Source organism: Stigmatopora nigra, chromosome 13 (assembly GCF_051989575.1).
Source record: "Stigmatopora nigra isolate UIUO_SnigA chromosome 13, RoL_Snig_1.1, whole genome shotgun sequence".
Classification (NCBI taxonomy): Eukaryota; Metazoa; Chordata; class Actinopteri; order Syngnathiformes; family Syngnathidae; genus Stigmatopora; species Stigmatopora nigra.
This window is the reverse complement of record NC_135520.1, coordinates 482,876-508,649: the sequence shown is the minus strand read 5'-3', so window position 1 is coordinate 508,649 and position 25,774 is coordinate 482,876. Positions and strand designations below refer to the sequence as shown.

General features: G+C 49.9%; 5 protein-coding genes across 5 annotated transcripts; 1 reads left to right on the top strand and 4 right to left on the bottom strand.

Moving 5' to 3' along the window:
* Window positions 1–115: 115 nt before the first annotated feature.
* Window positions 116–3,042, bottom strand: chp1 (calcineurin-like EF-hand protein 1). The gene is made up of 8 exons (XM_077730623.1): window positions 2,808–3,042; window positions 2,652–2,733; window positions 2,113–2,185; window positions 1,448–1,528; window positions 1,234–1,361; window positions 1,086–1,147; window positions 644–766; window positions 116–561 (listed from the first exon to the last, which is right to left on the bottom strand). Exons 2-8 carry the CDS (start codon window positions 2,716–2,718, stop codon window positions 508–510), a joined length of 588 nt encoding a protein of 195 aa, XP_077586749.1. The 5' UTR covers window positions 2,719–2,733; window positions 2,808–3,042; the 3' UTR covers window positions 116–507.
* A 500-nt stretch (window positions 3,043–3,542) lies between these two features.
* On the bottom strand, window positions 3,543–7,817 carry lgmn (legumain). Its single transcript, XM_077730620.1, has 14 exons — window positions 7,661–7,817; window positions 7,260–7,434; window positions 6,896–6,993; window positions 5,798–5,879; window positions 5,636–5,718; window positions 5,480–5,555; window positions 5,192–5,254; window positions 5,041–5,107; window positions 4,807–4,925; window positions 4,640–4,729; window positions 4,185–4,385; window positions 3,935–4,105; window positions 3,781–3,848; window positions 3,543–3,704 (listed from the first exon to the last, which is right to left on the bottom strand). The coding sequence occupies exons 2-14, from the start codon at window positions 7,419–7,421 to the stop codon at window positions 3,662–3,664; spliced, it is 1,323 nt and encodes a 440-aa protein (XP_077586746.1). The 5' UTR covers window positions 7,422–7,434; window positions 7,661–7,817; the 3' UTR covers window positions 3,543–3,661.
* An 810-nt stretch (window positions 7,818–8,627) lies between these two features.
* Window positions 8,628–20,142, bottom strand: pcnx1 (pecanex 1). The gene is made up of 35 exons (XM_077730745.1): window positions 19,454–20,142; window positions 18,599–18,816; window positions 18,412–18,511; window positions 18,312–18,348; window positions 18,101–18,157; window positions 16,537–18,009; window positions 16,335–16,464; window positions 16,065–16,264; window positions 15,904–15,997; window positions 15,737–15,794; window positions 15,271–15,497; window positions 14,973–15,126; window positions 14,865–14,897; window positions 14,221–14,392; window positions 14,036–14,146; window positions 13,871–13,962; window positions 13,698–13,807; window positions 13,496–13,601; window positions 13,316–13,408; window positions 13,097–13,247; window positions 12,806–12,947; window positions 12,550–12,727; window positions 12,358–12,466; window positions 12,146–12,275; window positions 12,014–12,072; window positions 11,735–11,950; window positions 11,332–11,585; window positions 11,030–11,260; window positions 10,856–10,956; window positions 10,411–10,792; window positions 10,069–10,343; window positions 9,797–9,972; window positions 9,226–9,719; window positions 9,019–9,159; window positions 8,628–8,811 (listed from the first exon to the last, which is right to left on the bottom strand). Exons 1-35 carry the CDS (start codon window positions 19,604–19,606, stop codon window positions 8,671–8,673), a joined length of 6,798 nt encoding a protein of 2,265 aa, XP_077586871.1. The 5' UTR covers window positions 19,607–20,142; the 3' UTR covers window positions 8,628–8,670.
* A 122-nt stretch (window positions 20,143–20,264) lies between these two features.
* Window positions 20,265–24,822, bottom strand: med6 (mediator complex subunit 6). The gene is made up of 9 exons (XM_077730758.1): window positions 24,732–24,822; window positions 22,352–22,488; window positions 21,811–21,970; window positions 21,552–21,643; window positions 21,384–21,466; window positions 21,199–21,307; window positions 21,005–21,120; window positions 20,890–20,917; window positions 20,265–20,725 (listed from the first exon to the last, which is right to left on the bottom strand). Exons 2-9 carry the CDS (start codon window positions 22,452–22,454, stop codon window positions 20,556–20,558), a joined length of 861 nt encoding a protein of 286 aa, XP_077586884.1. The 5' UTR covers window positions 22,455–22,488; window positions 24,732–24,822; the 3' UTR covers window positions 20,265–20,555.
* Window positions 23,429–25,742, top strand: ttc9 (tetratricopeptide repeat domain 9). The gene is made up of 3 exons (XM_077730759.1): window positions 23,429–24,265; window positions 24,775–24,957; window positions 25,029–25,742. Exons 1-3 carry the CDS (start codon window positions 23,683–23,685, stop codon window positions 25,109–25,111), a joined length of 849 nt encoding a protein of 282 aa, XP_077586885.1. The 5' UTR covers window positions 23,429–23,682; the 3' UTR covers window positions 25,112–25,742.
* Window positions 25,743–25,774: the final 32 nt, after the last annotated feature.

The following is a 25,774-nucleotide window of genomic DNA, read 5'->3' as shown; positions in this document are numbered from 1 at the left end:
AGGGTATAATACAATATTAAAGTTAAAAAATAAACAGAGTAAGGTAAACCACATTCACAAAACATGGGTCGGAGCGTTATGTGTACATTAAAGTTTGGATAACACAAACAGTCCATACATGGCACCTCCTTTTATTGAATTGAAATAAATCTTATAAGCAATGAATTTCACTAGTTATTCTTTATATTAGCATCCTATACAAGATATAACATACTTTAATTATATTCCTATGTATATCAGTAGAATTATTGGTGGTGAACCGCTACAGTTAAAGGCAGACTAGTTTAACTGCGGCTAGTTAGTCATCAAGCCCATTGGAATGGGGAAGGTCAGCAACTGTGTATTTTTTACTGTACCTTGATTATGTTGCTGGTTGGGGCTGCATATATAAACAAATCAAAAGGCACAAAGACATTGGGCACGAACACTGCCACCGTCCGCTCGTGAGAGGAGACAAAAAGTAAAATGTCCAGACGTGGCCATCACCATCAGCTAAAAGGAACGTCGTCAGTGCAGGAAACGGATGCTCATTTTCTGCTCCACATCCACCTTCTCCAGCACCTATTACACAAACCCCCCCAAAAAGGTATGATTATTGTTGTTGCTTTGAATTCATCGGACATGATTTGATGTCAAGCCTGACCTTAATAAATTCATTGAAGGAAATAGAGCTGTCCCCGTTTGTGTCGGCTTCCTGGATGGTCCGGTCGGCGATGCTTCCCAGTTGCTCGTCCGAGATGTTCACGCCCACCATCATCCGTAACACCTGGACCACACCCACACGTTAAAACGTCGGCTTACGGGAAAATGGCGCTGAGCTAATCATCCACGAGAGGGACAAAGTCTAGCATTTACGTCAGAGACGGACGGTAAAACACATGGGCCAACTTCCTGCTTCCATTTTAGCGCCGTTTTTTTTTTAACTGGAATTTTTGAGTCAACTTTGGAGGAGGATTGTGATTTTTGGGGCCTGATACCTTCAAATATCTATTGATGGCATTGTGTTAGAGTTAAAAAAATAGAAATCACTTTGGACAAAGATCATTTTGGACTAAAAGAGGACGAGGCAGGACGGCAGCGCTCACCTGGAGCAGTTCATCTCGCGATATTTTGTCATCTCGGTCCAGGTCGTAGAGACGGAAAGCGACTGAGTCAAAGAAAGGGAAAGTGGCCAATAATGATTGTTGTTTTGTCACAAAACGGGTAAAAGAAGTATAAAAAGGTGGCACTGACATAAGAGCTTGTTGGAACGGCTGTTGAGGGGCTCGCTGGCGCTGACGTTCTTGTTTTTCTCGCCGTCCTCGATGGGTCGGAAGTGGGCCAAAGTGCGCATGAAGCCTCGAAAGTTCACTTGGTCCTCTCTGAGCAACACCCCCAAAAAATAAGTATAATCAACATTTCTGCTGGAACGTGCGTGGGAGAACTTCAAAATAAAAGCCTGACTCACCCTTCTGGGAAGAAGGCATTGATGATGCGGTCACCCAAAGGATTGATGGCCAGCTCTGGAATCCTCTGGAAGTCTTCTCGACTGTGGAGATGACAACTACAATTATTATTATTGGGCCAAAAAAGGTCTAATGGCGGGCTGCCATTGACGTCAATCCGTTTTTGAAAGTCAAAAAGTTGTAACGGTGTTCATCACCCCCATGCTACGCTGTGTCTAATCTGGCTGTTTTGGCAACTCGCGATTCTGTGAGTGAGTCAATGTCAACACGCGGTGCCTTTTTGACTTCCTAATTTGACCTGAAAACGTCTCATTTTCTTCCTTAAGGTGTCTTTTTGACTTCCCCGTTTTGGCCTAATAAATCCACTTTTTTCCCTTCATTCAACTAAGCATACAAAAATCAAAGCCAAGTGAACCTTGTTTTCTAACGACGCCATTTCAACAAAATATAGATATGCCATATCCTAAAGATATTGACGGTCATAATAAATAAACAGAGGAAGACCTGGCTGTCAAAAGGACACCAAGAACCCAAACGTTGTTGTGTCAACACGCAAGTGTTGAGCTTCAATAAATGTAATCATTAGCCGCACGTTCATCCATTACCAACTTAAATGAAAGCCTTTGGTTAATCGCAAACGGTGGGAAAGCGAAATTTTGTATCTGACCTGAGGGTGCCGTTCTCCCCTTTATCCAGGCTGGTGAAGCGACTGTAAAGACGAGTAATCTGGCTGTGCGAGACTGAAAAACAACAACAAAAGCACGTTAATGTCACGTACAAAAAAATGTTTGGCCAGCTTGTTTTGCGATAACAAAATGCCTGACTAAAATAAAAAGAAATGGAAGAAAATGGTGTAATCAATACAATGAAGAAAAAAATAAAAATAAATGAAAAGGCTGAATTTACTCATGAACCTCTGCCTTTGAAATGCGCTCATTTTCTAGTGAAATTTTATTTTTAATGATGCAAATTAAGTTACTGTTACGACCCTAACAGGAAATACACGGGACGCAATGCTATTATGATGAGAAATAATCTATTACACGCCCGTTATACAGCACTACTGGAAGCCATAAAATAGATTAGTCGTCGCTCAAATATAAGCATTTCTTTCTGTTTGGAAAAAGGCTGAAATGTACATAATTAATGGTGTCATTTGGAATATTATGAGGTGAGAAAAAAAGACAAGAAATGGAAATCACTTACAGCCGGTTTCTTTCTTGATTTCCTCGATTTCTTCCTCGCGGAGTAACGTGGACGCCCGGGATCCCATGATGCACTTCGGAAACTAGCAAACAGAACCGAACCGGCTCACGTCAAACTTAGACCCCCACCCACTCGAAAAAAAAAACAACAACCTACCCTTGAGCAGCTAGCACGAGAGCCGACTAGCTCGCACGCCAGGAAACAGACAAAAGTCTCGGGGAGTTTGGGACACTTTCAAGTCCGCCCCGGAGAAGAACAAAAATCTAATAAGTCATCTGTTTTAAGGTTGAATTTAGCGAGAGCGGTGCTGTTTTCTCGTCTGGTGAAGAAAGACGAGTTTCGGTCTTTTTATCTTCCGTCTTGATCGAGTGGGTGGGGCTTCGGTGTGCTCAAAGGTAGCCGCGTTGGTGCCTGATTAAAATGGGAAAATGGCAGCGTCATATGCGCCTTGTTAAAATGATGCGAGCATGCGTGCCAGTATGGGCTACCCTTGTTATTGTGTGCTAGCAAACTCACAAATAAAATACTCTATATTTTAATTGGACACATTAAATATTTTGGGATAAACAGTAACTAATGCTTAGTCCTTTAGGTGATTATAGCAATGTTGACAATAGGGATATGCTATTTGTAATTGTTTTCTTTGGTCAAATGAGCTAGTCCTTGTAATAATGATGGCTACATTAACAAGTATGAATTAACATTTTCACAACTGACTTGCAGCCAATACACGACAAAATTTTGAGCTTTTTTTGGTCATTCACCTTTTTATCCGCGTGTCAGTAAACATTTGTGGTCACACAAAGCTAAGAGCAAAACATTTGCACAAATAAAAATAAAAACAATTTCCTTAAAAGCACACAATCATTAAAAACAAAAGTCACCCTGAAACCTTTTGATAGTGCAACTCATTAAAATCAAATACAATGAGGGAAAAAAGTGTTGATTGCTTGTTTCAGGCAAAAAGAAAAAAAGAAAAAAAATCAGCTTTCATATTTTGGGGTTTTTGTTCACTTGCTGTAGTGGCACACAGAGTCCATGGCCATCTGGATGCTACACACAAACAACAACAACAACGTGAGAACTCTGCATCCAATCGTTCCTATTTTTCATCAAATATGGGGGTTACCTTTGCGCAGCGTAGCCTCTCTCGCACAAGTTGACCAGAACGTACAGATGTCTCAGCGCGTACTCGTACTAGAAACGGAAAAAGCATTGATGAATGGAATCAACACGATACAGTCTGTTGCTCTCCAAATATAGAGCAAAGTCGGCGTTTGTACCTGGGCTTTGTTCCAGTTGAAGCAGTTGATTTTGTAGTGGTCCACGGCGGCGCGGTAGCAGCGGTGCTGGGTCAGGTCCCGCTTCTCGTCGATCACCTTCTCGGCCTCGGCGCCCTCGCCCGTCACCGCCTCGGCGATCTGGCGTGCGGTCGCCGCTAGCATTTCTCTCACCTATACATAAAGTTTTTGGGCCAAATTGGACCATATTTTTGTCTCTAAACAATGCATGGTTTTTGACAGTCCATCCTACCTTGAAGTGCTCATCGATTTCAGAGAGGAGGTCTCGGGCCACGCCCACGTCATTGGACGCCATCAGCTTCCGCTTGAGGATGGCCAAGGGGACGTCGGGGCTGGGGGTCAGGTCCGGCTCGGCCACCGGAGGGAGCCGGGCTTGGGGGGCCGCGGTCTGGCGCATTCCCTGGAAGGCCCCCACCGACATGTGGCCCAGAGTCTGTGGGGGGAGTCAAGATTCAGGCTTCATTCACTTTTTATAGATGGGTTTACAATGATATTTTAGAAAATTGACAACATTTCATTTTGGTTAAAGGCCAGATTTTTTGGGGGGGACATAAATGCACAAATCAAGAGGAAAAAAGACTGCTGTTAGAGAAAAAAAATAGCCCAAGTTCCATAAAAGGTGCAAAGTATAGTCCGGGAAATACATTGTGTATGTATATATATTTTTTAAATTGGGAGTGGACTCACTTTGTTTCCAAACTGCTTGACGTGGCTGGTGTTGGTGTGAGTCCGAACGATTCGGAACTGTTTGTAAAGAGTCTCCTTGGACAGGTCCTCCTGCAACAAAAGAGCATTCTTTTCCAAGTGGGCGGCGGCTATCGGACGCCGAGGCCGAGGCCCGGGTGGCGGCGTACGGCGTCAGAGTCTTCCATCCAGTTGACGCTGTACCAGTCCCCCAGGTAAGTGTTGCGCTGTTCGTCGTAGTAGCAGGCGTACGACGATTCGTGCGCGTTGGCCGCCGTTGTGGCAAAAACTGGAAACAATTTCAAGTATATACATTCATTTTATATTCGGATGACTTTTTCTCGATTTGCATATTTGTATTCTTAAATGAAGTGTTTGAAGTGTATTTTCTAGAACGCACGCACCATCAATGTCCTCTGGCAAATCTTTCATCATTGATCCAGATTCGCATGCTTCAATGTAGATGACCATCTAAGGAACAAAAACAAAACAATTTTAACAGCGTTCGAAGTCACGACGATGACGATGATGAGAGGCTTTAGGTGGACTCCACACCTTCTTGTACTTCTTATTCTGGTGCATGTTCAGGATGGTCTTCTGGAGATCTTCCACATGCAGCTGCAAAAGAAATACAGACGATAGAAATATAACATACACGCATGTGCTCTCTGTACTTAAAACAATTGACAATCATCGACAGTCATTTAGAAAAAATACAGTAGTGTAACAATACAAGTACCTCTGTCCCTTTCTTAAATCAAGAGCAATTCATTAGAAAATCAGTCATTATTTAGATTCATCTTGTGTACATGTAAGTGGGAGAAAGAAGAAAAGAATAAAGACCTCTGCGTCAGGGAAAGCCAAAAGTCCGGGCGCTCCGTGGTCAGTGAAGAAAACGAAAATGTGGTCGTTGGGGCCGCTGTGTAGATAGCCAAAGACAAAGATAGAAAGTTAACTAAGGCATGGGAAGCAAAAGGAGGCCAGGGATTGGCCACTGACCTGTTCAACACTTTTCCAGAACCCCCTTTGACTCGGGAGGCGTTGCCGCTCAGCACGGCCAGGAAGTTTTCCGGATTGTTGTCCTGACAACCAGCCACAGGCCGTCGGTCAGAGGGGGGGAAAAAAAGTGGGCCAAAAGCCGCTTTTGAACACTCCGCTCACCATATTAGTGTAGTCCTTGGGGACGCCCTTATAAACGTCGCTACCGTTGGGTCGGTTGATCAAGATGCCGGGCGTGGGGTTCCTGCAAGATGGACAAAGCGTTATTTGGCTAAACGTAACCACATTTCAAGTGGTGTGTGTGTTTACACATGTTTACTAAGCTGCATCATTTTTTTAAAGGGTTTCCGAGTTAGTGTTGGGCATCTCAGAACACGTTTTGGAAGCAATCAACCACCATAGACCAGGTATTACTGTATTCAAAAATTCTAGAACTGTCCAACTTTTTCCAACTCAAAAATGTAAACAACAATGTCATTTCTATAAAATGGGAATGTTGACTTCACTTGAATGCAACTTTATTCCTGCACGCTCCACTTTGACCCTTCCTCGTCATTATGTAAACATTTGCTGAAGTCAAAAAAGTCCCTGTGTGGTTTTTACAACAATAGGGTTCAAAAAATATTTTTAAAAAAGGTTAGTGCAAGTTCCCGTTAATGTCATTCAAAAATGGATTGAACGCCTGAGGCCGTTTGCGGGAGGCTTAAGTGATCATTAACGTGGAATGAGGAGAAATCACATGATCAACGGTGTGTTTGCGTGACCAATAGCTCAGTTTGTTATTGCTCAAGTTTTGCTGTATTGGCAAAAAATCACTTGCATAAAAAATAGGAGAAAAAAAACCTGACAGCAGCTATTTTTACGGTCAAAAACCAACGCTACACTTTCATTTCTCTTTAAAATCAGTGTGTCAGATAAGATCAAAAAGAGGAAGTGTGCTTGAAAAGGAGCTGCTCCAGGGCTCACAAACATATTTTTCATTTAAAGATGATATATGAAAGTTGTTATTTCAGTTTTACTTGTGTAAACTTGAGTTGAGCATTTGGCAGAATGCCCCCCCCCCCAAAAAAAAAACAGCAAAGCTGACACAACTGATAAGACAGATGCAAAAAAAAAAGACAAAGTATTTGGTGTGTTTTAAATAAAAAAATACTTGAATTGCCTTTATCCCTCCACTCTGACGTTACGTTTTTTTTTAAGTTAAGTTAATAGAAATGTTAAATGGCAGGTGTTTAGGTTAAAATGTTGTGAATTTCTCACTGGTCAGCTGTAGCCACGTCGTCCATCATCATGACCACAATCTGCTCGTCCGGGATGCCGTTCTTGTGGACCACCTGGTAGGCGTGGCAAGCATCTGCCTGGTCAAAAAACAAACATTTAGACTTATTTTATGTTTTAAAAAAAAACATATATATCATTCACTGTAGTGTCATTCTTTAGTAATGAGCTATAAAACATGGCAGGATTTATTCAATATTGCCCCCAAAACAGACAACTAAGTACGTTCAATTTAATTAGAATATTATTATTTGTTGTCCACCATTTAATAGTGGACAAACTGTGTCTTAAATGTGACTACTACTTCAGGAGAAAATGTATGAATTGTTTTTGTCTTTTTGTTTACCTGATGTCTGTAGTTGTACCAAGAAACGGAGCCGGCCGCAATCAGCACCCAATTCTTCCCGTTTTCGGGCTCCTCTCGGGGGATGGAATTCACCGACCTGGCGGCGACGGCGACGACGGTGGCGAGTCCCAGCAAAACCGGCAGAACCAGCACACGAACCATTTTCCTGCCTCAACTTGCACAACAACATTTCAACAGTATATTCACGAGTTGTTGTTGTTTTTTAAACACATTCGTACACTCGAGCGTCTTATTTAAGAGTTTAACGAAACACTTTTTACGACCACCTCATTCCATGTTGTCACATGACAGTAGCACACGATAGCTAGCTTGCTCAACAAAACGTCGCACCGTGGTGTTTAAAAACAATTAAAGAGAGCGTCATAATATATTTGTATTACCTGCAGGCTGCGTTAATGTGGAGCAATGTCCAAACGAAGCTTTGAAGGGGGTGAACGACCGGAATTATCTGGAAAGGGGAAAACGGCAGCGTTATATACAACGCGAAAAACAAGGAGAGTTGTTTGGAATGTCGTGAAAAGCCAGCCAATCAGAGAACATAGGAGGCGGGGCTGTCCTGCCAAGAAAATCACGTGCTTTTTAAAGAACTTGGACTTGATTTTGTTGTGTCCCGAAATCATTGATATGAATGTCAATGACAAAATTACCTTTTTTTAATCAATATTACAACAAGACATGACGTTTCTTACCATTTCTTAAGTCTTGACCCACCGTTCACAAGCTGTTCCGTCCCGACAAACTCCACAACAACTCATCTGAAATAAATCAAACTTTTATTTCTCCATATAGAAAAGCAATTAAGTTAAATAGTTAAACAATCCATCAGGAAAAAAGCCTCCGTTTTTGTTTACAACCTCATGGTCCGCAGTACAATAACCTTCTTTGTATCTGGAAAAAGTCCAACGTGTAAATACAATGTTCACAGTAATAAATATCTTATACGCTCAACAATTTTTAATAGCTATATACATATATTTGTGTAAATATATATATGGATATACAGTAAAAAGTTCTTTTCAAGTCGGTAAAAGAAGAAAAAAAAGGGTGATTGCATTTTTATCGTCATTCCAAGGCATCGAGATAGATCGCTGGCGGCCATTCAGAGTCTGTCGTAATAAATAGAGCCATTATGTACACACGTATGTGTGGATATACGCCATTGTAGATTGAAAATTAAATTATAGTGCAAGTTGAAATGTTCCAAGCGGGTGGAATGACTACAAATGAGAGGGAAAAACAAGTGGACAGGCAGATTTTGGCAGATGATTAATAACAAACTGAAGAATGCATAGAAATCAATGAGCGATGATGACTGTGTGTGGATGCAGCATTTTTTTTCAAGCCCCGCCCCCCTCCCCCAAACCGAGGATGATAAAAGCAAGGCAGAAAGTTAAACCTCGGCGCCCAGTTCCAGCACTCCCGTCTCCATAATGGGCACCAGTTTGTCGTCCACCTGTACCAGCAGGATGGTCTTGTCCACGTGGGAGCGGTTGGCCGGCTCGCGGCTGCAAGGCACCCACCGGTGAATCACCTAACCCAAACAAAAAAAAGCCACGTCAAAATAGGACAAAGGAAAATAATCAGAAACATTTGGATCGATAGCTCAATTATAAATACACAGCTGTTCAAAAAGATGGCTTTTAAAAACAAAATGTGAATTTTTCAAGAGATAATATGAATTTTAAATAATAAATAATCAAATCTTGCATTAGGTAGAGTGCCATTTTTTTCCACTCACATGTCCTTCCATGCCCTCTAGGGGGCTCCACTCCCTCCAGCAGGTCCGCCCGGCGCGTAGTCTGACCGTCTCGTCGGGCCACTGCAGTTCCTTCCGCTTGGAAACGTTGATGTTCTCCAGGACCTGACTGGGGTCCATGATCTGAAGGGCGGGGCGCGACAGAGAGTTTCAGAGGGGGGCGGGGTCACATTCCGGTGCCATACGTACCTGCACCCTGTAGGAGATGTCGTCCCTGCGCGGGGTGGACACCACGGGGTGATGCTGAAGCAGCTGCTGATGCTGGTGGTGGTGATGGTAGTGGTGATGGTGGTGGTGCTGGCCCAGGGGGTCCAACACCACGCCGCACAGGCCGTCGTTCCCCAGCAGCCCCGCCAGCGTGTGGCGCTTGCACGGCGGGATGCTGTGGCTGGACGGCGAGGCCGACGGGCCGGCCGGGTCCGAGCCCGAGCCCAGACGTAGCTGCAGGGAGGCCGGCAGCGTCCGTAGCGAAAGCTGGCTGGTGGACGAACGCCGGCACGTCTCCAGGCCCGTGGCCGACGTGCGTAGCGACGAGTGGCGCCCGTTGCCCGTCCCGTTCCCCGTCCCGTTCCCTCCGCCCCCGCCGGCGTAGCGGTACGAGGACGATTGGCTGGCCGTGGACGCCCGGGCCGGGGAGTGGCGAACCAGGCTGGATTGGACGGACTGGGAACTCTGACTGGAGCCTGGCCGGAAAATATGACATTAACAACGATGGCTTCTTTTCAACAGATTTGATTGATTTGATGGATTCGAAGCTCACCCAGAGCGTGCGGCTGGTACGAGTGAGGGCCGCCGTGTCCGCCGTGCGAGACGGAACTCTGCTGCGAGTCGCCCGCGGTCCCGTTGCCGCTGCCACTCCCGCAGGACATCCCGCCGCCGTCGGAATCTTCGATATTGCCTCCGCTGTTGCAACCCGCGCCGCAGCCTTTTCGTAACCTGAGGGGAAAAAGTCGCCAATCGGTCCGCCAACAATGGAGGAGTCGCCATTTCTAAAAGCCCGCGACTTTGGGAGACCTCCCCCCGGTGAAGTACCTGTGCCAGGTGCCCACCACAAAGTCGCGGATGTTGGCCATACTGATGGGCCCGCCCAGCACGCGGCCCAACTGCGGGTGCGAGTCGCAGTAGGAGGTGGTGAGCGGCGACACGTAGATGGGATAGCCGATGGGCTGGTCGCACGACGAGTTGATCATGTTGCGAAGCGCCTGCTTGGCGTTCTGGATGCTGCCGCGCTCCGGGTTGCGGTTCCGCAGGAACACCAGTTCCTGCTGCTGACCCGCCCACAGGCCCCGCACGCATTCCTTGTTCACCTGGGGTGGGCGGGGCAACGTTAACAGTGAGGTATCGGCCTCCAACCGGTGTCAAAATTGAACGCACCTTAATGACTCTGAAGCTGAGGTAGCGGCGGTTGAGCATGATGATCTTGTACTCGTTGGTGCCCTCGTCCAGCACGTGGCGCAGCGCCAGCAGCGAGGGCGCGTTGGACAGCACGGCGCCGCGCCAGGCCGGGTCGCCCTCGTGGGCGATGACCAGGTTGCGCCCGTGGCCGGCGATGGCCTCGAAGAGCACGGCCGGCTCCTCGTACTCGTCGGGCGAGGTGAAGTGGTCCTGGTGGAGCTTGAGGGACATGCGGATGGCCGGCACCACCACTTTCCTCAGCAGCTCCATGTCGGCGAAGATCCACTCGTCACGCGCCGACGAGATGCGGAAATCTCCCTTGAAGAGGGCGTGGAGCCCGTACAGGAACGACTCCAGGTTGCTGTGTATTCAAAAAATGTATATATAATAGACACTTAGCGCTTAAGCCGGAGGGGTGGCGCACCTGGACATGTGATGAGCGGCCGTTCCGAGGGCCCGCCTCCCCAGCACGCACAGGCCGAAGCAAAGCAGCACCAGAGGAGAGTCTCTCTCGGCGTTCAGGGGCTACCAAATGGGAGGGGGAAAAAGAAATGAGCCAACCAGTCAGCATTTTGACAAAAAGCAGCCTTTTGGTCACCTTTTCTCGGCGAGAGTTGCAGTACTGGATCCAGGACAGGTAAACGGCGCAAAAAGTGTCCCTGGAGACGCCGGCCAGCCGGTGGTCGTAGTCCTCGTCGATGTTGGGGTTGAAGGTGGGGTCCAGGTCCACGTAGTTGCGCTCGCCGCACGCTCGCAGACCCTCCTTCAGGGTCTCGTTGGACAGCCACTCCTCGAGTTTGGGCGAGGCCGCCACGTAGTAGATGATGCCCTGAAAGCAGCGGTGTGGAGAGGTTTAAAAAATGTCTTTTGTTTCTGGCCGCTCCGGACCGTGTCACTGACCTTGACGTAGTAGGTGGTGAGGATGCGTCGCAGGTCGAAAACCTGCAGCATGGAGGCGGCGCTGTTGTCGGTGATGCTGTAGCCCTCCAGCACGTACTTGGTGACCAGCACCTCCCAGGCCAGCCAGCGTTGGCCAAAGGCGGCGTTGAAGGAGAGCACGTGCGGCAGGTGGCCCGGCTCGCAGCAGCAGCAGCCCTCGTCCTCCTCCACGCCCTCCGTGATGGCTTCCACTTCCCTCTGCTGGCAGTAGGTGCCTGAGGAAAAAAAAAAGTCAACACAATCAGTTACTATAGTAACTAACGGTTTGAACTCTTTTTTCTATTTTGCAATAAATGACCATCCGCATTGTCTTGCATTATTTAGGCCCTGACATGGAAGTGGCAAGCCATTTTTTGGCACTCACCACGGAACTCCAGGCCCCGAAGTTGAAAGGTGACCAGGCCGTTGCCGATCTCCACCAGGTGAACCAGGGCGTTGAGGTAGTCCGAGGCCAGGATGAAGCAGTCGCCCGTGGCAAAGTTGCCCCAGCGCCCCAGCACCAGGTCGCCGCACAGGCTGTGCTGCAGCGAGCGCGTCAGGTGCTCGTAGAAGATGGAGTTCAGGTTGTTGTCGTCCGAACCTGCCACCCGCACACGGCGTCAGGGAGGCCCGGCGATGGGACCGCGCCCGGCACGCATCTCACCTGGGTTCCTGTCCAGCTGCGAGGCCAGACGGGTGTTGGAGTGGTCCACTCTCTTGGTGCTGAGGGCACAGAGAGTCCCGAAAGGTCAACGCGGAATACTCGGCCGGCCCACCACGGTTTTTGGAGTCCTACTTGTAGTCGCGCTCCCAAAACTTGACGGGCCGCACGTAAGACGTGATGAAGATGGCGCTGCCCAAGAAGGGGTTGAGCGGGGTGGAGAAGATGGCCGACACCAGGGCCTGCACGAAAAGCATGGCCGAGTCTGCGGTGAATCCGGAGGTCAGGGAGAAAATACGAGTTTCAACATTTGGAACATATTCAAGGAAATGCCGTGACAAGGATACGAGGCACGGCAAAGGGTTGCGCAAAGGCGTGGAAGGCCGAGCCCCACGTGATCTGCCACGGCGCCATGTAGGTGTAGACAAAGTGCAGCTTGTAGAACAACTCCCACAACTGTCAAAGAATGAAATGGTTACCTCGACACTCAACAAAAAAAAGGGACACATTTGAAGGGAGCAGTGGACTTTTGGGCGCACCTTGCTGAAGACGATGGACATGAGGAAGAGGTCCAGGAGCAGCGTCTCCGACAGGTGGCGGTAGTCGAAGGTGAAGAAGAGCACGGTGAACAGCACCGTGATGTACTGGTAGGTGGGGCTGCTGTAGCACGAGCGCAGCAGCTTCAGGCCCGCGATGGTGATCATCAGCGCCCCCACCCTGATGGGACGCGTCCAAGGACGGCGGTAAGAAAAAGAGCCGTGAAAACAACCGGCGCCACCGGGCGGTTTCTCTCACTCCGTGTCCAGTCGCTTGGGGCTGGCCAGCTCCCGGGCGCTGCCGCTCATTTCGTTGAGGATGACCAGCGGGTACAGGATGTTCTTCTCCACAAAGAGCAGCCACACGTGGAGCTTCTCGAACCACATCACGTGAGCCGCGTCTGCAATTGGACGAGAACGGATGGTTGGCGATGGCTAGCGAGAGCCGTTGGCGTGTTTTCCCCGCCCACGCTAAGCTAACGGGATGCTAAATTGCCCTGGTTAATCCGCTCCATTAGCTGACCGCCGTTGGAGTTGACGGCGTGCTCACCTCGGACTTCAAACTGGTAATACTCTTTGGTCTTGAGCAGCGGGTGCGAGAAGCAGTGCCAGGGCAGCTGTTTGCGCACTTGGGGCAGGAGGTAGTGCGTCAGCAGCCCCACCGCGCCCAGCAGGGCGTACAGCACGTAGCTTAGGTAAGGCTAAGGTGGGCAAACAGGTTAGCCAGTGCGCCACGTAGGGGAGGGCGTACCCGGCCGGACGTACGTACCTGCAGGGCAATGAAGACGGTGCTGACGTGGATGGCAAAGTAGAGCACGGCGACCAGCGCGCACACGATCAAGTCCGACTGCAGCCGTTCGTTCTTGAAAGCAACGGGAGAGCGCTCGTCATTCCGCCCTCGGCCAACCAAAGCCCCGCCGGGCGCGTTCGGCTCGCTCGCGGGACTCACCACGGAGGCGCGCAGCTTCTCGGGGAGGGGGTCTCGCACCTCCGACAGGGGGTCTTCGGGGTCGCCGTCCCGCAGGTTGGACAGAATCTTGGACTGGATCAGCGAACTAAAAGACAGCGTTAGCATGTTAGCACGAAAAAAAATACTAATTGTTGAAATTTGTTCAAGGGCGTAACTGTATTTTTAAAAATAATAGACTCACAAGAGTGCCGAGGGGTCGCTGCTTTGTCGGCTCAGGTGGTACGACAGCGCCACCAGCAGGCCGCAAAAGACAGAGAAGAGCACGGGGATGTGATGAGGCTCCCAGGTTTCCTAAGACAGACAGCAAATTTAAGGCCCGTGATCCCAGTCGGGTAACGGCGCGCATTTGCTCACTTTGAGGGCGCCGTAGCAGAAGCCGTACAGCAGCGCCACGGCCAGGACGCTACGGAGGACGCTGTACAGCGACGACGCCAGGCTGGTGGAGGCTTGAGAGAAAACGTGCTGTTAGCCACAAGTGTCCATTTGCCATTTCTAGTCCGGTCGAAGCGGCCGGCTTACCGTTGCCTCCGAAAACGTGGATGTCCAGCTGTTCAAAGACGTACATGACAAAGGTGTTGACTTGCGGTAGCAGCCCCACGAAAAAGATGACGGGGAAACACAGCGTGAACACTGGAAAACAGACGATGGTTGTTAGCCAGAGCGACATTATTCCACACCAAAACGCTAGCTAGCTTGAGCCTGACCGATGACGAGGTCCCGGGCGGAGGAGAGCACCAGGGAGCTGGTGAGCGCCACGCCGTAGAGCGTGAAGCGGGACGAGCTGCTCCTCAGGCTGCTGTAGTGCAGCAACCAGATGAGGGCGCAGCACAGGCAGAAGTAGACGGGCCGGCTGTAGGCGATGATGCGATTGTGACCCTGCGGGTGACAAAAGTAGCACAAGAGTCAAAACAAGTTGCTGAATTTCAGTGGGGGAGCCACTTTTGAGATGTACTGTCTCTTTAAGAGAAGCTACTGCTTTAGGGCTATTGAAAGCCATTGCAACATATGACGCAAAGCCACTGGAATTCCAACAAAATAAAAAGGGCTTGTTCTTTGTGCTCCGATAGCATCCCCAAATGGCTTCGCCAATGTTACCAAACGCACAGGCGTGCGCGATATTTAAAGCCACGGCGCCCACGGCCAAACCCCAATGACATTATTAAACGAGCGCTATGGCTTTAAAAAAAGAGTGGATAATAAAAGTGGATCTCATGTGTTTTACAAGACTTTTAAAGACCTTTTTAAAGTCATTTCACGGCCCAAAATAAGCCAGGCTGATCATGTCTAGATGAAATTTAGATGACAAAAAGACCCCGGCCGGCCCCTAAAAATGTTAGCAGCGACTTACATGACGTGGCGAGGACGAGTCTGGTTGAACGCTCTGTCAAGGAAAAAGTACAGAAGGATGAGTTGGAGGGTCCGTCCCGTCCGTCCCTTCTGTCCGTCCTTGCCTCACCTTGAGCAAAGAATACTGGCAGCTGGCGATGACCAGGCAGAACTGAAAGACCCAGATGTCGGTGAAAAAGCCCTGCACCAGGAGCAGCGAGCCCAGGAAGGCCACCAGGACGGCCAGCGCCACGGCCAGCACGTTCTCCAGGACCTCGCGGTTACTGCAAAGAAAGCGCTGCAACGTTCACAAACGCTCCGTGTCACATCACAACCAGAATGGCTCAACAAAACGGAATGACAGTACTTTCCATCATTTTGGTTTTGAGACAGATGCTAAGCGGGTTGCCAGGTCGGTGGTGACTTACCGGTCGAACAACGCCAGCAGAGTCAGGCGGTCAAAGTGAAGACCCACCCACAAGTAAGGCATGAGCCACAGGCGGTAATACTGCTTGGCTTTGGCGGCCGCCGCCACCGCCGCCGTCCCCACCGAGTCCTCGCCCCCCAGCGACACGTGGTGGAGATCGGGACTCAGGTCGACGTCCTGCTGCTCCAACAGCTCCGGGTCCATGGTGAGTAGGCGGTTCAGGCGGATCTGCGGTACGGGGAGAGCTTTCTTGTCACTTTACGCTGACCCCGCCTCCGACTATCCCCCCACAAAATTAGTTTAGATTGACGGCATTAAACGTCGATGGCATCCAATGAAAAGTGGGGAAAAGAATAAATGTTCTTTGATTTTGCCAACACCAGGATATTCCAGTAGGCGTATGAAATGCTTAAATGTCCACCCACTAAGAATAAAAACAGTTTTGCACAAAAGTCATTTTGACTCACCAGGTCATGAGGGTAGAAGCGAACTGAGGTAGAACTAGAAAGGTGGGAGTCTGTGTCCCTGCAGACACAAAATAATCACATTTCCTTTAAGAGAAGGCACGCGCAGCCCACGAATTCCAGCGCTAAAAGGCAGCGCACGGCGTTTTGTGTGTTTGTTTGACGCTCACCAAATGTTGTTGGATGTTCGTCTGGTGGCGGGCTGAAAGTTTACCAGCGACATGTCGCAACCGGCGGCCTCGTACAGGGACGGCGTGAGTTTTCCTAAGGAGAAACAACCACAAATGTTGTCATTTAAGAGCCTCCATTGACCAGAAAGGGGCGTATTTACCGAGGTCGTCCTGCAAACTGCCCGCTCCGAGCGTGGAGGCCTTGTCCTGAGAGCCGTCCAGGTGCGCGCTCCCGTTCCTGGCCAGCAAGGAGGCGCTGGCGCTCAGCACCGTCACCTGGGAGCCGCTGCGAGACGGCTGCGTGGATTTGGCCTGGCAGGGGGGCGGAGCCTGAGACACCTGGCTCAGCGCCTCCTGGAGGCTGTCGAGTGGAGGTGGACAAAAATACGGCGTTTAGTCAGGTTCGCTAACGGTCCAGAAAAAATACCTACCTGAGGGGAGAACCGATGAAGGAAGACGGCGGCGTGGGGTTGCTGCCCGCGTTGTGGCGCCGCCGCACCGCCTGCCGGCGAAACGTGCTGCGTTCGCGGCGGAACACCACCGTCTCTTCGCTGCACGGGGCTGCGTGGGCCAGAAAAATCGGGCATTTCGTTACCACGGGGAGAAGATGTTGAAAATTTGGCGACGACGTACCCCGCAGACAAGCGGCGGCGGCGCCGTCCTGAGTTTCCGCAAACAGCGCCTGGCTGGGCAGACTGTTCCTGGATCGCGTGACCGACTCCAGCTGGGAGGCGCGGCCCAACAGCGAGGCGGCGTCCAGGACCTCCCCTTCTTTGGCTTCCAGGTCCGACTTGGAGGTGGTGAGGAGTCCGGGGACGGCGGGGGCGCCCAGACGCGCCGCGTCGTTCAGGCAGGCGGCCGTGCCGCTGTCCAGGCTCAGCACCCGGGCGTGCGTCTTGGCGCCGCCCGTGCCGGGGCCGCCGCGCCGCCTCCCCCTGGCCCGCGGCCCCGCCTCCGAGGGGGCGGCCTCCGCCGCCGGGCGCTTGCCCTCGAGGGCCCGGTAGCGGCCCTCGGGCGAGTGGCAGGCGCTGGACGAGCTGTCCGTGCTCAGGTGGCGGGCGGAAGGGAGGCTGGAGGTGCAGCTGAGCTCGCTGTGATCGCTGGAGTCCTCCTCCCCGGCGCCGCCGGCGAAAACGGCGCTGCAGGGCTTGGCCATCCCACGCTTGGAAACGTAGTCCCGGTGGCGACTGGCGTCGAAACTGCTGGCCCGTTTCTTGCCCGCCCGCCTCCGCCCGCTGCGGCCGGCAGACAGCGAGCAGGTCCTCTGCACCGGAGCGTTGGACCGAGCGCCGCCCGGCTCCCCCGAACTCCCCTCGTGAGGGGGCGGGGACGTGGCGGCGACGGCGGCTCTCCGCCCCGGCCTCTTGGCGGTCAGCTCGTTGGCGTGCGGGTTCTTGTTGGCCTCCCTGGAGGCGGCGTCTCCGTGGGCGCACGGCCCGCCCTCGACATCCGAGCGGTCCCGCGCTCGCTCGTCCCCCGAGAGCGAGAGCGCGCTTTCCACGTGCGTGGAGCCGGTGCGCTCGCTGTGGAAGCTGCTGACGGTGCTGTTGGTGTCGCGGTCCGTGCCGCTGCAGTAGCTCTCCGTGGAGCCGCTGCTGCGAGCGCTCAGGCTGCGCAGGCTGTCGGCGCTGCGCTCGCCCCGTCGGGATTTGGGGGCCTTCCCGCCGCCAGCGTCCACCTGGTAGAGACCCGAGGAGCCCTCTCCGGCGTCCCTGGAGACGGAGCGGGACACCCCGCGTGGCTCTCGGTGCCGGTAACGTTCCAGCCCCGAGGTGGAGGCCACGGCTTGGTCCAGCTCGCACACGGGATCCAGGCCGCCCCTCCTGGGCGGCGGGTAGAGCGCAAAGTCCGGCAGGCCCGGGTCGGGGAAGGCCGAGCCGGCCGAGCTGGACGTCCGGGGGAGCCCCCGCGAACGGGGCTCCTTCCTGAAGCTCTGCGAAGAGGCGTGGGGGACGGCGTCCTCGTGGGAGGAGCCGCAGTGGCAGGCGGCCCCCGAGTCGGCGGGCTCTCGGGACAGCTCGGACGGGCAAAGGGAGGTGGACGGCTGCAGGGACGCGAAGGAGTCGTTGGGGACCAGGCAGTACATCTTGGTGTCCGACAGGAGATCTTCAAAAAAAAAGAACAAGAAGAGTCAAAAGTACGAATTCATTAAAGTGGCCATCATGATAAGGACGTTGAAATAAAGTTGGGCACGTACCGTGATGGCAGCACTCCATGAGAGTCAGGCTGATGTCATCGGACGTTTTTCCCGCGTCTGCAAAGAATGGAGGGAAGAAGCCATTAGGTTGTTGTTAGATTGAAGTAGATGATGGTAATATGGTACAGTACGGCTAACACTTGCTAAGTGACCTCACATGACGACATGTACGAACAACCTTATATTCTATTTTTAGATATAGATGGATCACCTTTGGCTCCAGTGGCTCTCCTGAGGGTGGACGCCGTCTGCAAAGGGAATGCAAAAGACGTTAAACGCGCCATTGGAAAGTGGATTTTCGGATAAAATACCTGCTGCTCCATTCCCACGTAGGAGTTCCGCGAGCTGCAGTCCACCGGCGGCGTCTCTTGCCTGATGAAGTCGGCCATTTCCATCCCCCCGCCAGGGTCCCTGCATCCACACAAAAAAAAAACACATTTTCCACTAATTCGATTTTTTAAGTCCTTCGCCACCAAAATCACTTGAAATGAACATTACCCCGGGCCGTTGCCATCCTGGCGTCGGGCGGCGGCTCCGTCCTGCGCTCCGTCGGCGGCGCCACGCCTGGCCTGCCCCGTCTTTTTGGCCTGCAGCTCCACCACCTCGCCCTCGTCCAGCGCGTGGTGCAGCCGGTAGTTGACCACCTTGAGGAGCAGGAACATGGCGGCGATGACGCCGCAGTAGATGCCCACGATGACCATGGTGGACGGCAACGCCTGCGAAAAGACGGGCACGTCCCCATTAACATGAGCATTGTGAGTTAGAAAGAAAACAAATTAAATTATTGTTTTTTTTCCCCATTACAAATCATGGTCACATGCACTCAAGAGAGACACACTATAACGAGTTGGAATACTTCATTGCAATGTCACTTGGGCTAATAGTTTGCAGTTCTTTTCTTCCCAAATGTCGACAATGTGGTCATTTTCCAAAAGTGTATTTTTAACTTTGTATTTTTTCTGGCTGTGTTGAATCACGAAATTCCATTCCTTTTTCCTAATAAATGAAGTAACTCAAGACTAACCGAGAGGTGTCAAAAAAAGACATTGAAAGGAGGCGTTGTTTTCAATAAAGTCACTTGAAAAACGCCGAACTAAAAAAAATAACAGTTCAAAACGCTCTTCTTTCAAATGTTCTCCGTAGTTGGACTTTAATAGCACGTTCAATAATTATTGACACTCCAGATATTAGACCGAGTCCAGGGAGGCGGCTATGTCGTGTAACACTGGCCGCTGACCTGGACGGGCAACCGGGGGGTTTTGAACTGCTTTGTTTGCCCATTATAAATAACATGGCCTGGAAGAAAGAATGATAGATAGATAAATAAATAAAGAACAAGATGGAAGAACTCACCATGTACAGCGTGAAAGGGAAGCATAGTAGGAAGAGCCAAATGTAGAGATGGAGCGCGTTGACGAAGGTATTCTGGTCGGGGTCGTAGTACCAGCCGCCGGTGATTGAAGCCCAGACCCCCTGCCTGAGGATCTGGAGGCTCTGCGAGCCCATGGCTCGCTCCAAATGGGCCGACGACGCGTGGCCAAGCGCCCGAAGCCGTCGACGGGGACACTTTAGCCGACGGCCACGACGACGACGTCGACTAAATGTCGAACGTCGTCGCGTTCGCTGGCCTAGGCATCTTCTACCGCCGATAGCTAGCCCCAGTCAGCCGAGCCGAGCCGGGGTAGCTTGGCTGCTGTTTGGAGTCCTCCGCCGGAGGACCGTGCTATCCCACCACGCCCTGCGAGCACCTTCTTCTTCGTGGCTTTCGCCGCGTATCACGCAAAGAAGAGCGCGAGGAGGCTCGTGTGCCTTGGCTGACGCGTCTTTTTTGTCTGGTGCACAACATTTCATCATAGTTGGAAAATAGCGTGCTTAAAAATGTGCTGGTAGAGGGGTAGAGATATTAATTTCAAATGCGGAAAACGCTGAATCATAATGAAATGGGATGCGGAGCTTGAGCCAAGGGACTAATAGTGACACCAAGTGGCGGTCATGTGTATTACACCTAAATTACCACTAGGTTTTAATTAAAACGCCTGTTATTTTCCCTTATGAATATTTCAGTTTAATTTTAGATTGTTTTTTAAACAGGATCCATGGACCATCTTTTTTTTAACTTATAAGATTATGGAGAGTACCTCGGTATAAATAATAAAAATGCAAATGGTTGTGATAAATTTAATATACAAAACAAGGAGGTAATCTGACGCAGGAGTTGATTTAACAACTTGTACTACGTACGGGTATAAAAAAAAGTCAAGCAGGAGCCGTAATGCAAAAAAATGCTGACCTCATCCAATATCCATCTCATTCCCGCAAGGGTTCAAATTACAGTCATCATTATTATTCAATAATTACGGGTGAGAGACAACCGGGAATGACTTACTCGTCCTTGCGGGACGCGGGCCGAGAAGTCGGAATTGTTTTTTTGGGGGGGGGATTGAAGTACCTGTGGTCACTGGATGCGTGCTCGCTTCTCGGGAGGTGGCTTGCTAACCGGCGCCGATGCCGCGGTGGCCGTGGCGGTGGCGGTGGTGGCCGCCGCTGCCGAGGATTTGGCCGTGGGCTCCCTTTCCTCTTGTTTGACCGTTTCGGTGGGGACTTCAGGCTCTTTTTTCACCTCCACTGCAACAGAAATTTAAACGCATGTTTCATTCATTGATTCAATTCATCAACAACTATATTGGAGCTCTATTGGACTTAAATCCACCTTTACTGTGCCTCCTAATGATAATAGTAGTTTTTTAATCTGTTTTATTATGTATTCAGTTGTACTATTAATGTCCTACCTGGAATGGGCTTCTCTCCGGGCTTTGGCTGAAATTGCAGGAAGAAGAAGATATAAAGCAGGAGCCCGATTTCCCAATGGCTCTTTTCTTTTCTTTTTAATGAAAGCTCAAGTACCTGGTAGAAGGTTGGCGGAAATTTGGACCTGAGGTCCAAAAGCAGCGTATCCACACGATGCCTCTGGAACAGCGAGCCCGGCTCCTCTTTCTTCTTGGACTTGGGCTTGTTTTTTTCTACCCCAAAAAAAAAAAATCACATTGAGCGTTGGGGCGCCATACTTCATGGATGACGTCAGAGTGAGCGAACTTCACCTCGTTCCTCTTGATCTTTGAAGTGCCACCAGTATCCTTTGGAGGGATGGTAGCGACAATACGACATGGCTTCGTCGAAGGCCGACTGGATGCCGTGAACGGCAGAAAGCTGAAATGGGAGGAATCCTTTTTTTTAACGTCTCGGTCGGTGGCCATTTTGTCATCTGATTGGCCAGCTTTCTCACCGCTCTGGAGCTGATGACGGTGCTGAGATCCGGGGCCTGATAGACCACCCCTATGATGATGTAGTAGTCTGCCATAGGAACCACTGGCGGGTGGAAAGACAAAAACAAATGCTTATTCATTGTGTACGTATTATTGTCACAAGGTTGTCCATCGATATGGACGCTCACCTTGGGTGGGCGACTGTCTTTGTTGCTTTCGGATGATGTAAAGAATGGGTTCCTGCGCATGAAGAAGAATGTATTCCACTCCCACCATCTGACTGTAAAAGAAATGCCTTTTAATTTAAGCGGTACTTTCACAAGGGGTTTTAGGCAGAAAAAAACAAAGGTCTGTTTTGTATAAAGTGCAAGGAGCAGCTGGAAATTCTTTTTGTGAACAGCTTTCAATGTGTGTATATCACATTTAATTACGCCAACGTAGACCTACTTGAGATGGTCCAGGCTGAGCCTCTGCATTTTCACCACCTCATTATTACAAGTGCGGTCGTAGAATGGGTTACTTCTCTCCGAGAAGTAGTCCAGCACATTTCCGGGGTTGAGGATGGGCACCAGGCCGCTGTCCACCCAGGATATGCCCAGCAGGTTTTCTGCAAAGTCCAACAAAACGCATTGAAACAGCCACCTCAGCTGCAATTAAACACTCATTCATTACAATGTAACCTAGTTTATCTCCATTAAGGTATGTATTGACATCTAAACAGCCTAAATTATAAATTTGGTTGTATAACAATGAAGCATAAACAAGTTGACGTCAAAAACAATTCTAATATAGGGCATATATATCAATGTAGCGCCAGATTGATTCGTGTATTCCTTGCTAACACTAGATGCTAACCCAAAATATACACACCCAACGACAATACATTTCAAAAAATATAAGCATTGGTATAAACTTTAATTGTTCGGCGAGATTCTATAGTCAAACAAATACTAGTTTGTATATAATCTAATTACTGTATCACCGGTACCTCTGAAGTCCACCGACGCCATGACGTAAATAAACGGTCGCAAGAAGACAGCGTCATCAGCCAAGCGAAGAGTACATGTCGCTAGACGATGACGTTTAGACATTTGAAACCATACTGTCTACATTGTGCCAATGGACCTGCAAGAAAGAATAAATACAAATGCTGTCAACGAATAAAGTCAGCATTCTCCTATCCTCTTACACATAGGCCTTAATTAAATCACACAGAGTATAAATTACGGTCTGAATGTTATCATTAGATTAGATAAATGTATTCATCCCGAAGTTGTATTGCGTGGATTAGGATTTCTGTCAACAATAAGTACCCCTTTCTTGTCACATTTTCCACAAAATGTAATCAGTATTTCATTCTCCACCCCTCAAATAGTGTTTGCTTGACAACAGACGACTATTTAAAGCCAGGCTAGCCAAGGGAGACATGAAAACAGGCTTTGTGGAAGTTGACAGCTCTCCCAGGTCTTTTTAATGTGGTCCAAAGGGACTGTGGAATTTCAGCGACACACCCAAAACACAGCTGGCCTCACCAAGCGCCCATTTGTGTGACAGCAGTGCACATGCAAAAAATAAACCTAAAAAAAAAGGATAAGACCTTCTCAGCTCGCGGGTCGTTAAAAAAAATGACCAGAGTGACCTTAGAGTTCTCATATTCGGCATTCCGGACAATAGAGTCTTGGGGCGGTGGACATTGTGGTGAAGTCTGGATATTTGGAATCACAATTCAACAAAGACACTCATCAACTGAGCAAGCAAAACCAAAACAATAACATCACAGGCTGCCAGGTGACTCCTCGTCTGGATTATCACCGCAGCAATTTGGGCAAGAGAGGACAAGCTGTGAGATGTTTATCTCATTCCGCACACAAGAAGGCAACCATTTAAAAAAAAAGACCAAGTCTGGCAGTCAACTCAATGGCTACGATTGAATGTCATATCTTTCTAATCAAATTTCGACAGTGTTAATGACTCGCCTAAACACTGCCCCCTGGTGGGAACAATCGCTGCCAATTCAAAACCATACCTATAATTAATTGCATATAAAGCACCAGTTAAAATACAGGGGACGTTTCTAATGGCTGCTCTTTACCAAAACAATGACCACAAACTGTACATTTCCATTCCAAGACTAGTACTAAAACGTGACGTTCGTGCATTATTCCCATCAATGTGCATTCGTGCGTTTTCCATCCAATAGTGCACGAGCAGCGCGCACCATCTCGCCTGTTTTTTTTGCGCCATTTGCGGTGACGTGTAGGGAAACGTCGAGCAGGGAAAGCGGGGGAAGGTTTTTTTTTTGGCCGATCCGTGTGGAAAATGAGTTCGAGTTCGGTTCGAGGCGGGCGCGACGTCGCGGCGGCAGACAAGGGCGGGGGGGCGAGGCTCCAACCGGGCTTTGCCCAGCCTCCTCCGGGCGGTGGCGGCCGGAGCAGAGACGCTCGCTCGCACCACCACGGCCACCACCACCAACATCGCCACCATCAACACCAGCAGCAGCAACAACAGCAGCAGCAACAGCAGCACCTGCACCAGCACCCCCAGCCTCAACCCCCTCTCCAGGGCAACACGGTCATGGTGAGGCAGCCGTCTCGCAACGAGCCCGCCGACGCGGTGAGGCGAGCCCTGGACTTCAAGTGCCAGGGAACCCAGTGCTACAAGGACAAAAAGTACCGCGAGGCCATCGGCAAGTACCACCGCGCGCTGCTGGAGATGAAGGGACTGTGCAGGGTGCTCGGACCGCCGGACGGGTCCGGACCCGGCTCTGTCCCTGGACCCGGTTCCGTCCCCGTCCCCGGACCCAAGTCTCTGCTGGCCGCCATCGGCAAGTCCAGCCCACTGACGGACGAGCAGAAGGGGGCCATGGAGAACGCCGAGCTGGAGTGCTACAACAGCTTGGCCGGTACCGCCTCAATCGATCCGATAAACAATCAATGGCTAATAATCATCACTTGCTATTCCACACATGGAGCACCACGACCACTACACACCGCTAAATTTAGCTACGAGGAAATCAAATCACATACTATCCTACACTCACACAATACACTAGTTAATTATAAAGCTCTATTTGTGTCGTTTTTGAGGATGTCGACACAGTCTTAATTTTTTGCTAGTCCTCGGGTGTTTCTCTATGGTTAGTGCGCTGGGCTCGCAGTTCTACGATCGTGGGATGGCGTGGGTTTTCTCCGGGTACTCCGGTTTTCTCCCACATCTCTAATACATGCTATTGGTTGTTTTTTTTGTGAGGATAAACGGGTGAGATACTGAAAGAAATGGGTTAATACGCATGTATTATTGTAGCGCGACAAAGTGCACCACACTAGATCCCAGCGCGATGACACATGACGTCAAACTGGCGACCTTACCTTACTCAAGTAGAGCCTTTTGTTTGTCCCGCTCGGCGTCCAGCCTGCCTTCTCCAGATGGAGCTGGTCAACTACGAGCGCGTCAAGGAGTACTGCCTGAAGGTGCTGCACAAGGAAGGCAAGAACTTTAAGGCTCTCTACCGTTCCGGTGTGGCCTACTACCACCTGGGAGACTACAACAAGGCCCTCCACTACCTGAAGGAGTCGCACAAACAGGAGCCCTCAGGTTAGCCATAGCGCCATCGCCTACATTTGCCTGTACCATGCTAAAGAAGTGAATGTTTTGTACATTTGCAGACACAAACGCCATCCGCTACATCCAGCTGACGGAGATGAAGATCCGCCGCAGCGCCCCCAGAGAGAAAAAAGATGCCGCATAAAAAAAATAACTTTCAAAACAAACCTGTTGACCCCCCCTCCTTTACTGTATGCCGCCCAAACTTGTCATTGTATAGCAGTAAGGAATGTTCCAACGTGACTTAGCAACCAACGGTTAAAGGGTACAAATCAGGGGTGTCAAACTTAAGTCCCGCCCCCTGGCGACAAATAAACAAGTCAATCGGAAATGATACAAATTTTACATGAAGTCACCTTTACGTAGCCTAAAAACGGCAAGAAAGTGACACAAAATGGACTTACTGCCTGTTATTGTCAACAATAGAGGTCCCAATCGCTTAAAAGTGGCTGCCGCTTGTCCAATCCGACGTGAGTTTGACACCCCTGGCTATTAAATATCTCTTTTGCAGCAAATCACACTCAAGCACACCGTGGCACTATGAATTAGAAAGATACATATCATAGGAAAGAGTACGTGTACATAGATAGGAATACTAGAAGCGTTACCAAAAAACAAAGCACTCGGATGAGAAAGAATTAGAAACACTGTTTGCATTTGATCTGCGTTCTTTGTATCAATGGCTGTCGTGACTGTGATTGTTTTGGGATTATTATTATTTATACTGAAGAATTCTGAGAATACGTGTTCTAAATAATAATAAAAAATAAGGCTGACTTCTGGGTTTTTTTCCCCTCTCGCATTTAAC